This window comes from Leopardus geoffroyi, chromosome B2, assembly GCF_018350155.1.
Source record: "Leopardus geoffroyi isolate Oge1 chromosome B2, O.geoffroyi_Oge1_pat1.0, whole genome shotgun sequence".
Classification (NCBI taxonomy): domain Eukaryota; kingdom Metazoa; phylum Chordata; class Mammalia; order Carnivora; family Felidae; genus Leopardus; species Leopardus geoffroyi.
In genome coordinates this window covers 130,339,059-130,354,220 of record NC_059332.1, presented here as the reverse complement: position 1 = coordinate 130,354,220, position 15,162 = coordinate 130,339,059, and the positions used below count along the sequence as shown (strand labels likewise).

Sequence of the window (15,162 nt, the reverse complement as noted above, 5' to 3'; positions counted from 1 at the left end):
GCCTATAACTCAAAATAGTTGCTGGAATCAAGTCCTTGAGTAAGGAATATTATATTAATTAATCATTATGAATCAGGTAATTGGTATTCATTTTATCTCAAAATTTTCCTTTAAACGCTGAAAAGATAAATATGTTTTTAACAGTAATTATTTTATGGTACTAGGATTTACAGGTGATTTTTACCTCACCATCATACACTATGGTATTTTCTGTATCTTAGCAACACTTCTATTAGGTTTGGTTACAGTGAACATTACTTTCATAGCCACAAAGTAATTTTTTCATACTATACACTTAACAAACACCTTTTAATAAGAAGAAAGCAATTTTATCTTCTACAAAAATGAGAAAGGAAGAACTTTTGATGAACTATGAAATCAAAGAATGAAGTACATTTGATGATGGTAAAAACCATTATAATCTAGAATTGATATTTTAGATTATTCTAAAGTAACACACATATTATAAGAAAGAGCTCAAAGAATCGTGTGGACATAAGAAAAGGACACAAGAGCCAACTTAAGGAGGCGTGCAAAATAAATAAAGATAATGAAAGATTAGTAACCTAGCAAGTAAAACTTCATGAGTCTACACTGGTCTATAAACGAATGTATGGATGAATAAATACATAAACAAGTGGCAAGGGGAAACTCTTCCACACAAGCAGAAAGACAACTAATAAATAAATTTGAAAATTCAGAACATTTGAACGTGTGAAACTGGAAAATCACTGTTTGCCAAGCATCACAATGATAACTGATCAGGTAAGAGATACGAACGGATCTTGAAACTCATGGAAAAAAGTTTGGTAAGCAGCTGAATATTTACACAGCCTCAAAGTATATCCCCACAGAATACTTTTTAATAATAAAGCACAGTCACATTACAGGGGAGACACCTTAACCCAAATAGTGAAAGTTCACACTGCCAGAAGAAAAAAAAAAAAACTAATCGAAAGCACTTGTTTCCTGATAGGGTATGCTAAGAACTCAACATCACTTCTGTGGCATTCTGTACCAAAAAAATGAATTACCTGAATCTGTTCATGAGAAAATACCAGCCAAACCCACATGGAGGGATATTCTACAAGATAACCGTCCGGTACTTTTCAGAAAGGTCAATATCATGAAATACAAAGAAAGACTCAAAAACTACTCCAGATGAAAGAGGACTAAGGAGATGTGAGAAATACATGTAATGCATGATCTTGTTTTGTTTTTTATCTTTTATAAAGGATATTATTGGGGCAATTGACAAAATCTCGAAAGGATGTGTAGATTACAAAATTGTATTGTTTTGATATTATTTTTCTGATTTTAATAATTACATATTATTTTTAGCATATATTGTAATTATGCTTAACGATGCTAGTATTATATTGTATATAGCACATTTTATAATATGATATTAACATTATATTCTAGTTATGTAAGAGAATTCCTTACTTTTAGGAAAAAGGTTTGTTTTTATAAATACACAAGTTTTTAGGCAAGGAGGAAGAGAGAGAGAGAACAACTGTCAGCATTTGAGGGACGCGAATGAAAGGTATCCAGGAATTCTTTGAGCTACTTTTGCAACTTTTTTATAAATCTGAAATTACGTCAACTTTTTTAATTTAATATTTAAAGAAAGATAATTTTTTTTCTATGCCAGGAAAATAGAGCTGTTTGTCAGACTCTTTCATTCCAAATTACTGGGAGTCGAATTATGTCTCCCCACTGCCCAAATTCTTGAAGTCCTAACCCCCACTACCTGGTAATGAGAGTATATTTGGAAATAGGGTCTCTAAAGGGATGATTAAGGTAAAATGGGATCTTAAGGGTGGGCTGTAACCCAATCTGACTGGAAGAACAGGAGATCAGGACAAGACATACACAAAGAGGGAATACCATGAGGACACAGGAAGAGTGCAGTGATCCACAAGCCAAAGAAGGACGCCTCGAAAGAAACCGACCACGCTAACACATTGATCTCAAACTTCTAGCCTCCAGAACTGTGAGAAAATAAATTTCTGGTGTTGAGGCCACACAGTTTGGGGTGCTCTGCGATGGCGGCCTTAAGCAACTAACACACACAAATGATACATTTTCAATTTCCATTAAAAAGTGATTGAAAATTGCCCCACCTGCCAGTGCAAAATGATGCTCCAAAGCAACCCCAAAGTCAGTTTGTGATTTCCATCCACAATGTCAGTTCCTCCTATATTCACTAAATCCACCTATTAAAATAAAAAATAATAACACTAATAACTTTTAGGACAATTCTGCCACAGAAACCAAGATTTTTGTTTTAGCACCCTTGGACAGCAATATAAGTGAATGATAAGAGAAATTTCACTTTAGAGAATCAGGTAAACCCAAATCTCAAAAATGTATTATTTATACAATAGATCAACCAAGTAATCAAAAAAAGCGTGCCTGTCCCCTCGCTCGCAGAAAAGGTTCAATACTTGTCGTAAGAAAAATGTTTCCAAAAATCAGTCAATGACAATGCACAGAGCACGTGGCCAGCGTGACAATAAATAACCTCAATAGCACCAAAGAACCCCAAAAGTCGCATTGCACACTTACATTGTTCTGATGTAAAACCTGCAGCACTCTGTTGACATTATTTAAAGCATGTACCCTTGTGGAGCCACGTTCCTTTGGCTAGAAAGCAAAACACGGGATCAAATAAGTCAGCCTCAACACTGCCAACAAACATGGACATTGAGACGTACAGAGAACAGCTCAACACGGAGCCCCTCTGTGCCAGGAGCCCCGCCTGGCTTCTCAGGCCACCGTGGAGGCTGGCGGTGACAGAAGGCAAGTTACCCCACTTACATCTTGACATAGTAGTTCACTCCCTTGCCTCAACACTGGCATTCAAAAACTCCCAAACTTATGTCTGACCCTACCCCCAAAGATGATGACTTAATGAATCTGGAATGTAGTATGGGTTTAGAATTTCTAAAACATTCCCCTAGTGATTCTAATGTGCAGACCACTTTGGGAACCAATGCTCCAGGGAGAAAGCCTTCTTTTATCAAAACTGGGCCCAGGGCGCCTGGGTGTCTCATTCAGTTAAGCATCTGACTTCGGCTCAGGTCATGATCTCAAGGTTGATGGGTTCGAGCCCTGCATCAGGCTCTGTGCTGACAGCTCAGAGCCTGGAGCCTGCTTCAGATTCTGTGTCTCCCTCTTTCTCTGCCCCTCCCTTGCTCACACTCTGTCTCTCTTAAAAATAAATAAACATTAAAAACAATTTTTAACTGGGCTGGACACAGAAAGACTGAGAAGTCATGTCACCTTCATAGTGCACCAGTCAGTGTGCACAGAGCAGGGAGGATTCAGAGGCACTATCCCAGGTTCCAGGTAGCATTACAAGGCCCCCCTGGGAAGGCAGGAATTGCCACCTGGAGACAGGTGATCTGGGAGGCACTTTCTGCCTCACTGGCCAGGGAATCTCATCTGAGAGAGGGATCAGCCTCTGCAACAGGTACCTTACCCACCATCTGGAAGGCAAAAGGCAGAGTATATAACACCCCACACTTTGGCAAGAAAGGAATTCATCTTCAGGAGTGCATTTCTCTATACCTTTTATAGTAATTTTACCTCTAGTGTTAAAGTTTGTACCCGTAAAATGCATACTCTTCATTAGCACTGTTATTTCTGTGTGGGTATAAAGTACCTTACGACGTAAAATAACAGAGTTGGGTTTGATGAAGAAATGAAGATAATACTGGAAAACCAAATAAAAATAAGTGCATAGCGTTTAACAACTTTATTTAATGTTTACTGATTTTTGAGACAGAGAGCACACGTGCAAGCAGGGGAGGAGCAAAGAGAGAGAGGGACAGAGGATCCGAAGTAGGCTCAGCGCTGACAGCAGCGAGCCAGACGTGGGGATCAAACTCATGAACCATGAGATCATGACCTGAGCCCAAGTCGAATGCTGAACTGACTGAGTCTCCCAGGTGCCCCAGCTCTTAGCTTTTTAAGATATTTATTAAATAACATTTAAGTGTGTTTTCTACTATTCAAAACATTATGCCCTCTTAACATAGCCATCCCTCCTTGTAATTCTGTCCTGGGCTGTCTGAGAGTAATAAATATAATAAATAATTTTATCTTTGATAAAAATAGACCCCTCAATAAAGCCTAAATATTACTCTATCAAAGATTCATTAAAACACCTTTCTAAAAATGTTCCTATTTTGGGCCTTTACACTGTAAGTACCCATAAAGGGTCTTCAAGTATCAGTAATGATGAGAGACACTTAGCCTGGTTCTCAAAGATGACCCCTCTTACCAGTGACGTTCCTGTGAGCCCTTCCAGAAGATCCAGGAGCTTCCTTCCATCTTTGAGGTCTGTGAACATATCATTGATGGGTGGTTTTCCACTCTGTAAAAGAAAAAGTAAATTATCAGTTTCTTCAGTAGCAGAAATCATATACATACATCTGTGGCAAATAAATGAATGGTTTCATTTTTTCCAATTAAAAGTCTGGATGGGCAGCAGACTTTTCAGTTTTGCCTTGTATAGAAAGAAATACAAATACAGAAAACTCTGAAATCCATAACAAATGCTTTAAGATGAACAATATAAATTGCATTATTTCTTACAAAGGGAGCAAACAAAGCTATGGCCAAGGTCCAGATGCCTTGTCTATGGTATATGTTCCTGAGAAGGAATGCTACAAAGAATCACTGAAAATATAAATGGGCATACAGCACCTGTGTGCAGAGGCCAACAAAAGTGTGCAGATTCTCTCGTTCCATCACCTCACGTTACATTCATGGTATGATGCTGTCTTGCAGCATTTCCACTACAGAAGCACGTCATTTTGTCAACAATGTTTGCTCTCCGGTGCTAGACCTATACTTCTAGCTGTAATTTCTGAACAATTAAGACATTTCGGGCTATGTATCTAAGTCCAGTACCAGTCCAGTATCTCGAACGACAAAGCTTATAGAATTCCCAAACTCTCAACCCTGATTGATGAATAGCATCAACTTCCACCAACCAACATACCCTAGTGTCTGATGCCAGAAAATCCCACCACTGACAGGCAGATCCTTGCCTGTGTGTGTGTGTGTGTGTGTGTGTGTGTGTGTGTGTGATAGGACGGTTGTAAACAATAGGAGGATTCCTACACAGAAAATCAGGAAGCCTGGGTTTTAATTCCAGTTGGACCGTTAACGAACGGTTAACGATGAACCTAAGCCCACTCTTAACCTTCCTCTAAATCACAGGCTAAAAATCAAATAAATACTATTCTGTGAAAATGACCAGACAACTACAAAGCACAATGTAATCAAAGTTATGTTGTACTGGGGCGCCTGAGTGGCTCAGATGGTTAAGCGTCCAACTTCAGCTCAGTCATGATCTCGTGGTTCGTGGGTTCAGGCCCCACGTCGGGCTCTGTGCTGACAGCTCAGAGCCTGGAGCCTGCTTCCGATTCTGTGTCTCCCTCTATCTCTGCCCCTGCCCTGCTCACACTCTGTCTCTGTCTCTCAAAAGGTGAATAAACATCAAAAAAAAATTTTTCTAAGTCGTGTTGTATCAAAGTATCCCCCTTTAGTATGAAATCCCCACAGAGATTACAGCCCTGGTGCCCGTCAATAATACAGCTATTTTAGGGGCGCCTGGGTGGCTCGGTTGGTTAAGCATCCGACTTCGGCTCAGGTTATGACCTCACGGTCCGTAGGTTCGAGCCCCGTGTCGGGCTCTGTGCTGACCTCTCAGAGCCTGGAGCCTGTTTCAGATTCTGTGTCTCCCTCTCTTTCTGCCCCTCCCCTGTTCATGCTCTGTCTCTCTCTGTCTCAAAAATAAATAAACATTAAAAAAATTTTTTTAAATAATAATACAGCTATTTTATAACCAACAACTATTTTATCTTCTTCACTTTTCCCTTGAAAATATATACATTAAGTCATATGAAGCACAATTTTACTCTGAGCCTAAAATGGAGGAGGGGAGGGAGGGAGCCATTCTGAAGTTTCCTAAAATTTAGGATTTTCCATTTTTCCTCCCCTCCTGATTTTTTACATTTTTAATTAAGTATAAAGTATTGTCAACTAACGATGACTAACATGGCTTTTCAATAGGTCCCATACTCGAAATGAGGGGAAGTATGGTAAAGTTTTCACTATAGAATCAGTTAAAAAATAAACTATGGCATATTTGTGTGTGCAACAAAGCCGTTTTTCTAGTCCCAGCTGCCCTTCTGGTGAGCAGCGATAGTGTCAGGGACACATCGATCATCTCCATCAGTCACAATAACTGATATACACTATGTGGGAGTTACGGCCCAAGGGACCAGAGGTGATACTGCAGGAGGCAGAGCAAGGGAGAGCTCCTTGCACATTTTGACTTCCCACCTGCTATCAGTAAAAGCAAAAGGGAGAAGGGGCCTCATCATCTGCTACCTCTTTCTTACCTTCCTCCTCTCTGAACCAGCAAAAGTACACTTCAGAGAACTAGCCACCAAACAAACAGATGCTCTTTCAGGGATAGATGCGTAACTCTGATCTTACAGCAAGACACAGGAATATAGGTGAAACTCATGGGAGCAACAAAGAGGGATTATCTAGGATAAAAAAAAAATCTTAAAAACTACCGATAGTTTTCAGCACACAGATCTTTTACATCTTTGGTCAGGTTTATTCCTAGGTATTTTATGGTTCTTGATGCAAGAACCATACGGTTCTTGTAAATGGGATCGATTTCTTGATTTCTCTTTCTGGTGTTTCATTATTAGTGCCTAGGAATTTATCCAAAGGATACAGGAGTGCTGATGCATAGGGGCACTTGTACCCCAATGTTTATAGCAGCACTTTCAACAATAGCCAAATTATGGAAAGAGCCTAAATGTCCATCAACTGATGAATGGATACAGAAGATGTGGTTTATACATACAATGGAATACTATTTGGCAATGAGAAAGAATGAAATCCTGCCATTTGTAGCAATGTGGATGGAACTGGAGGGTATTATGCTAAGTGAAATAGGTCAGTCAGAGAAAGACTTATGTTTTCACTCATATGTGGAACTTGAGAAACTTAACAGAAGACCATGGGGGAAGGGAAGGGGAAAAAAATAGTTACAAACAGAGAGGGAGGGAGGCAAACCATAAGAGACTCTTAAATACAGAGAACAAACTGAGGGTTGATGGGGAGCGGGGTGAGGGAGAGGGAAAAGTTGCTGACAGGCATTGAGGAGAGCACTTGTTGGGATGAACACGGGGTGTTATATGTAAGCGATGAATCACAGGAATCTACCCCCAAAACCAAGAGCATCTGTATACACTGTATGTTAGCCAACTTGACAATACATTGTATTTTTAAAAACTTACTGATAACAAGTGCAGTGAAGTAAGGTCTTCTCAAATCCACTATCCATTTTCAAATAAATAAATAAAATAACATAAACCAGCATAATATAAAGTAAATATAAATATATGACAAATAATTATGAGTGTCCATCCATCGATGACCTCACTGACAAAAAGCCTTTAACTTAGCCTTTGCACATCTATTTGCTCATCTGTTAAAAACTAAGATGACAGATGTTCAATAAATGGTTGATACTATCATTCATATTAGAAACATCACTTCAGTGTTTCTACTGTCATAAAAGTGCCATAAAGTTTCAACAATATCTAAATGGATGAATAAAACAAATAATTCATTTCCAGGCAGGCATGTAAAAGCAGATTCTGAACCTGAGTACACGTTAGTATCAATTCATAAAGATCTTCTAGTATGATGGCCTGTAAGGTTACATCCCATTCCAAAATAATGAACAAGATATACAAGAGCACGCCACACTGTGCTGTAGGTATGTACCATGAGACAAGCCATAATTCACCAGAAAACTCCCTAGATTCTTCCCTAAGCCCCACTGTTGCTCAATGGCAAAGTAGAAAGCCTAAGAAGTAGCATTAATTTTTCTAGATGAGACACTCCTTTCCTCTCTCACTTGTCTAGTTCATTCATTTCCTGAGCAACAAACCTTGAGAAAACCTCCCTGTGGAGCATTGTTTTGAAACACACATGATGGAGACACAGCCCTATCTTTCTGGAAGTCAGTCATTCATACAGTAGAACCAATGCCTTCACTTTCTTTAAGAACAAAAACAAACAAAACCCTACAGGAACAGTAACTCAAATTCTTCATTCTATTTCCCAATTTCAGATGAATATTGATGGCGATCAGGAAGAAATATGGTTTTTGCGGTGTCTCTTTCTCTAGTACTCTCCCACCCCAACCCAGTAATGGCATTATCAGTGTATATACCCATTGGGTGTCCTCAGAAGGACCACACCTGTAAGATGGCCAAAGAGGGGGAAATACAGCCTATGAATCTCCTCATTGGATAAAGAGTAAAGAAAGGTACCTAGGCTCATACAAATCCAAAACTGTGGTTCAAAACTTACACAGAAAGCACATACCCACACTCACCATACACATGGCCAGTCACCACAAAATACTACACATTCATGACAAATACAACTTAGGAGTGTCTCATAAACAAATGGAAAGAACAAGCCTATGCCAAAGAGCAAGTTCCACTTACACCCTATACATATGTGAATCAGTACTTTGTGCCCTATAAGCAGGGGCCAGAAAATTTCTATTGTAAAGGCCCAGAGAGTACCTAGTTTACGCAATGTTGGCCAGGTGGTCTCTACCAAAACTACTCAATCCTGTTGTAATATGAAGGCATCCCAGACAATACAGAAACAAATGAGCCAATCATAATGATGACCATCTTCCAATAAAACGTTATTTGTAGACTCTGAAATTTGAATCTCCTATAATGTCCACGTGTTGTGAAATATTCTTTATGTTTTGCTACCACCTAAAAAATGCAAAAACCATTCTTAGCTTGTGGGCCATACAAAAACAGACACTGGAAATATGAAATGTTCTTAGACATAGTTATAGCAACCACTTAGATACATTCTAAGAGATTTATAGAGATTTAGATGTGTTATTTACATGTATTAGTTATTTCTTGATAATAGTATTTTAAAGCAGGAAAACCAAAACAGGGGTGATGTGACAGGTGAGAGGCAGAACCGGGATCTAATACTACAAAATCTGGTTCCAAATCCACAAGTCTTTGCCAAACTGCCACCAAAATGACAAAGGCACCAGACTTTGACATTTATGGAAGGAAATATTTCATTGATGGGGGCAGAATAGCGGGAGTTGTATTTAATGACTTCCCAAAGAGAGCAACAAAATATATATCATATTTAAATGAACTCCAAATGAAGATGATTTTTTCCCAAGCACACAACTTTAAAGCATATCTGTGCCTTCCTATCACAGGCTCTCAATATGGGGTCCACCCTGGGAAACTGTTTGGAAATGTCAGAAGTCATCATTGAATAAAATTAAAAACTGATTCATCCTGACAGTCAACCTCTTATTTAGATTTTTAGTTCTTTGCAAAGACAGATTTGCAGAGACTTCTCTGACAGAAAGAATACAGCTTAATAACTCAATCAGACAAATATTTGGTGAATACGTTCTTTGTGCTTGGCCCTGCAGAAATGCCAAGTTCAGGCCGCTCTCCCCATTCACAAGAGAGGGTTCTCATAGTTTTCCAATAAACACAAAACAGTACAAATGCACAATCTTGAACTTGGGGGGCAGATAAGCCACGGGTCACATTTAGTCTTAAATACTGAAAAGGCAATATGAGTGCAGAGGGTGACGATGTCATAGGTGACCAGTCCTGGCCACCCCCTCCTTCAACCCTTTCGCCTTAGACTTCTGTGCATTTTCCGGATGCCAGCTCTAACCCTGCCAGTGTGACAAGAGGGACCAGTATTAATATCAGCAGCTGGGACACAGACTCTTCTGGATTTAAAAGTGTCAGAGGATACAAGCAAACTGTCATCACAACGCATGAGGACAAGCCGGGTCTGTGGAAGAACAGTGGTTACGAATACTGACAGACACTTGTGACGGTACAACGGCATGAAGCAAACCTGATGGGCTCCTTCACACCCGGAGAATCAGCCCAAAGGCTGAAGGCAACAGCTAGAGCTCATTTCCAGCCACCAGTGGCCATGGAGGAATCCCAGCCCATTGTTGGCAGGACTTTGGGCTTTTCAAAAGAAACTGGAAATCTGAGTTTACCTGTGTAATCTCCTGTTATTTTCAGTCTCCTAAAACATGGTGCAGATAAACAATTTGTGTCCACAGGCATACCAAGTCATAGGGCGACTGAGTAGCAACCTGTGCATAGGGATAGCTGCGTGCAGGTGAGAGGTAAGTTTAGTCAACAGTGAGTCCTCTGCAAGAGTGATCAAGTCTGTGGAAAGGAGCCACACGCACATTTACACACACACACACACACACACACACACACACCACACCACACCACACCACACCACACCACACCATCCAAAGACTAGGGAACATGACTGAATACAAAACACCAGCAGACATTATTCTGGCTCAAACCAAAACACGAAGAAGTCATTTCAGATTCTACTTTTTCCACTCACTCCCCACTTCACCTACTTCCAAACACACGCTCCAAAACCACCTCTCCCTGTCATCACGGCTCCCACTCCGATTCGTGCCTCTAGGACAAGGCTAACTGATCCCTCTGCCTCTGCATTAGAGCCAGAATAACTCTAACTACAGGCAAAGGGCTCCATTATGGGCAAAGACAATCCAGACTCCAAGTAAAAGATCCTCTGTGATTGGGTCCCCACCTTCTCTCTAAGCTGACACTGGCTTACTCTCCCCCTTCTTCAGTACTCCCAAAACAGTTATTTCCATCATAAAGGTCAAGTTTTTCACCAATAGTAGGAGTGGCAATGGGAATAAAGATCTGCCAAATATTGAATAAGAAAGTAAACCTTAGAAAGTGTAGTTGGGAGTTCTTATGAGAACAAAGTGCTAGTTCTTTATACCGATAGCAAACCAACCAGAGGTAGAAATGGGACTCGGATTTTCCATTTCTTCCACTGACCACCCAACCACCCACGGCTGACAAATGCAGGCCTTGTCTTCAAGGCCTTCAGAACCGAGATGTTAACAAAACCAGTAGCAACACGGCATGCTGAGCACATTAGCAGGAACTCATAAGCTGCCAAATTCGTACCAAGTAACAGATACAGTACACACACAGAACCTGTCCTATGACTGCCCTAATCTCATTATAAATAATCAAGTTACAACTGAGTATAATAAGGAGATGAGCGAAAACATAAGTTTTTAAATGCTTTCACAACTAACATATCTGATACGGTATCTTACAAATAATAAACTTGAGCCCTTTGACACTGTTTGCCTATTCTGTGATTTATTTATGCTCCCTATTTTCAAATCGGGATTTGAGGCAGCCTATGCAATTCAGTTACTATCTCCACTGGGTACTGCATGTGTGTGCATGCACGTGTGCACCATACACATGGACGCACACACATCCACATACGCATCTATAGCATATATACCACAATGTTCTTGCATTCTTCTCTGATTAATCTCAGGGGAATCTGATGTCCCCAACCTCTGATAACATACTGCAAGCTTTAGCATCTCTCTCTTTTTTTTTTTTTTTTTTATTGTTTTAGGTTTTTGATTGTTTGGGGCAAGGGGTTGATTATTTTCAAAATTCAATAAGAAATAAGCAATTTAATTTTTCTTTTAACATTTTTTAAATTTTTTACGTTTATTTTTGAAGGAGAGAGAGAGAGCACGAGCGCACAAGCCAGGGAGGGGCAGAACAAGAGGGAGACACAGAATCTAAAGCAGGCTCTGGGCTCTGAGCTGTCAGCACAGAGCCCAACATGGGGCTCAAACCCATGAACCATGAGATCATGTCCTGAGCCAAAGTCAGACGCCTAGCCGACGGAGCCACCCAGGTGTCCCTCTTTTAATATTTTTAAAACCAGACTCTTTCACTTATGAATTGCAAATCTCAGCACTGATACAAGCGTAGCACCCTTTTGGCTCTTGTAATTCTTCATTTTCTTTTTTTTTTAGTATTTATTTATTCTGGGGGAGAGCACAAGCAGTGGAGGGGCAGAGAGGGGGGCAGAGGATCTAAAGCAGGTTCTGCACTGATGCTGCCCGCAGTGAGCCAGATGTGGAGGCTTGAACTCACGAACCGCAAGACCATGACCTGAGCCAAAGTAGGGCGCTCAAGCAACTGAGCCACCCAGGTGCCCCCAATAATTCTTCATTTTCTTAAAAGTCAGTAAGTACATGAGTGAGCCCCAAGAGCAATGCCATTTTGGCTAATTATGTTTACGTACAAATATACTTTTTAAAGCATTTTATAACAAAAACGTTATAGTTTTTCTCTTGGCAGTCGAATTAAAAGCAGTTATAGAACCACTGGGTGGCTCAGTCAGTTGAGTGACAAACTTCGGCTCAGGTGGTGATCTCATGGTTCGTGGGGTGGGGGCCCGCGTTGGAGTCTACTCTGGCAGTGCAGAGCCTGCTTGGGATTCTCTCTCTCTACCTCTCTCTCTGCCCTTCCCCCATTTGCACTTCCTCTTTCTCTCAAAATAAATGAAACTTTAAAAAGAAATAAAGGAGTTGAAGAATATTTTCTTTGGGTTTCTTCTATCACCTAATTTTTGTGCCATTATGATTCTTGTATTATTATTACTGCATACGTTAAATAATAGACCAAAACAAAGAATGGGATCTCTACGCAAGATTAAGCAACGTGATAAATATAGGTTCATCACAATTTTAAAGTTATAGCTTCACCAATGAAATGAAGACCATATGATGGTCAATATCAACTTTTTGATTCCACCCCACGGGGAAAGAATGAAAGCACTATTGCTTTGGGCTGAAAAGAGTAAGAACAAAATGAGTGCAGTGAAATGCCTAATGAGGTCTTTAAACACCTTGCAAAAGAAAACCAGCCAGACATTCTATGGTCACTTAAGGAATCAGTGAACACATGGCACTTGGCCATTCTTTTGAAGAATTCAAGGTGGTCAGCACAAGTTCTTAAGAACTGAAGAAGATTCCATTTAGAAGCTTGCTTGGAAGGAGGGAGGGAGGGGAGGAAAGGAAGAAGAGTGAGAGACTGGAGAAACATGGCTCAGGTAAACACACAAGGGACAATTAACTGCAGAGCAATGCCTTCTGCAGTGTTCACATAGGAATCAAAGCAATGAATGTGTGTTTGCCTTAAAAACTACAAAATACTATAAAACACAAGCTAACCCACCTAATATCTTTCAGAGAATCAGAAGTCACACAGCATGTAACAGAATTTTTACCTTGATCTTGGGTAAGCAAGCAAACTGAGGGAGCTGATAAACCGGGATGATAGGGAACCACGCGTGAGGCTCACACAGCTGGCAGCCAGGTGCAGGGCCAAGTGCATACTCCATGGACAAACAACCGGGTGAGGTCTGTGGGCTGAATAAACCCACTCCACGTGCATACCAGGCAAGGTCTGTAACAATACAGTTCATTCCAGATATGCACAACTGGCAAAGCAGGGGAAATGTTTGCAGAATGCAGTTCCTCAAAAGACAGGGTACCATGGGACGAGAGCAAGGTATTAGTTACGGTATTGATAGTGATAATATAAAGGTAAATGAAATGACATTTCCTCTGTGTAATCAAGGAGAGGCAACTGACCTGCCCTTTCCATCCCCTTAGGGTGTCTCCCTAAAAACACAACCGGACCAACCTTTTAGTGAGGAATTAGATAAACCCCCATCTCCAGTTTTCCAATGCAAGATAACAATGACCTCAAAGTAATCGACTCTCTTAGGAGGCAGACAGAGGCCCAGACAAGGTGCATCCATTTTTCTCTCCAGGAGGTAAGTGTTCATCATTCCTTCTTCAACTTCACTACATAATGTGTGAAATTCTGTCCAGACCTTCCAGTTTTTCACCAACTGCCTACATTCACCAAATCTGATAGAAATACCCGAAAATAAATTCTGTGTGCTCTGTATTCTATATCGAATAGAGGTCTTTTTGTTGGCAGGATTTTTTTTTTTAATTTCCGCAACAGATGGTAAAAGCAAAATTAACAGCATCAACTACCCCCACCCAACCCGATCTGCCTCCACTCATAGTTGGCGGGTGGCTACGTGGAGCAACTGGACCTAATGGCTTCCTAAGGCTAGGGACAGCTGAAAATAGGTCCAGTGTCTCCTAGCTGTTTAACAGAAAGAGCTTCTTTCCCCAAAAACCACCATCTCTTCAACAATCCTCTCCTGAGAGCTCTCCAGCCTACACTGGCCCAGGCCTACCACCCCTGCACCAATCAGAGCCCATCTCTGAAGGTGGAGATGGTGGGGTCACACAGGCTGAGTGGAAAAGCACAAGGTATGTGGCTCTGCTCCCCCCTTTCCAGGTAATGGGTGAAAAGGCATTTTCCTGAGCCAATCCATCTCAAAATTGAGCATCAGTTACAGACTCAGCATATATCATCAAATTTGCTTAACACTTACAAACATTAATAGGCTCAGTCCAAATCATTTATTAAGTACTCAATATGTACAAACCATAAAACACAGCCTACTAAACAACTTTTTTTTTACTTTAACCACAGTAACCAAGTGAAAGTCATGTTGCAAGTATAATGTTTAGAACCAAAACAAACAAAAGGTATCAAATTGAATGAAAGCAAACAACAACAAAACCAAACTTATGTAAGTTCCATAGCCAAAACACGGCTTGGAACTGTTTAGGAATACAGAGTGTGTTTTATCGTTTGCTTTTTAAAGGTATTGGTGAGTAAATACAAATCAAAACTTCCTAAGGAACAGTTGAATGGTTATGGCACCTAAAACAATTAGTTGACTTGCCATACTCATGGTCAGGAAAATAAATCAACGGTGAACTCAGGGCCTAACTTGCAAAGCTCAGATCTCTACTGTAGGTGAACCGATACAGCACCCAGGAAGCCCGTACCATCTCCTTCACAAGACTGAAAAGAGGACCCAACTTCTGCAGACTGCTTTTATTGCCCCATCTTCTACAAAGCTCCCTACACACCTTTTCCCACTCTCATTTTTGTGACCATCAACTTCCAACATGAAAACAGTAGAAAGCAATGGGACGCTAAAAGCAAAGTCCAACTTTCTCCAAAAGGAACACATTTGAATAGCTCTCCATGTTGAAATCGACAATAAGAAAAAAAAAAAAAAAAAGCACTTCAGGGA

The 15,162-nt window shown here is 40.4% G+C and overlaps 1 protein-coding gene across 8 annotated transcripts in view; it reads right to left on the bottom strand.

Annotated features, from left to right (window-relative positions):
• Positions 1 to 15,162, bottom strand: part of UTRN (utrophin) — a 519,130-nt gene that overhangs the window by 389,240 nt on the left and 114,728 nt on the right. For all 8 annotated transcript variants that reach the window (XM_045499918.1, XM_045499921.1, XM_045499919.1 and 5 more), the window contains 3 exons: positions 4,292 to 4,384; positions 2,572 to 2,649; positions 2,127 to 2,219 (listed from right to left, as the gene is read on the bottom strand). In XM_045499918.1, coding sequence (XP_045355874.1) covers positions 2,127 to 2,219; positions 2,572 to 2,649; positions 4,292 to 4,384 — 264 coding nt within the window. The remainder of the gene's footprint in view (positions 1 to 2,126; positions 2,220 to 2,571; positions 2,650 to 4,291; positions 4,385 to 15,162) is intronic.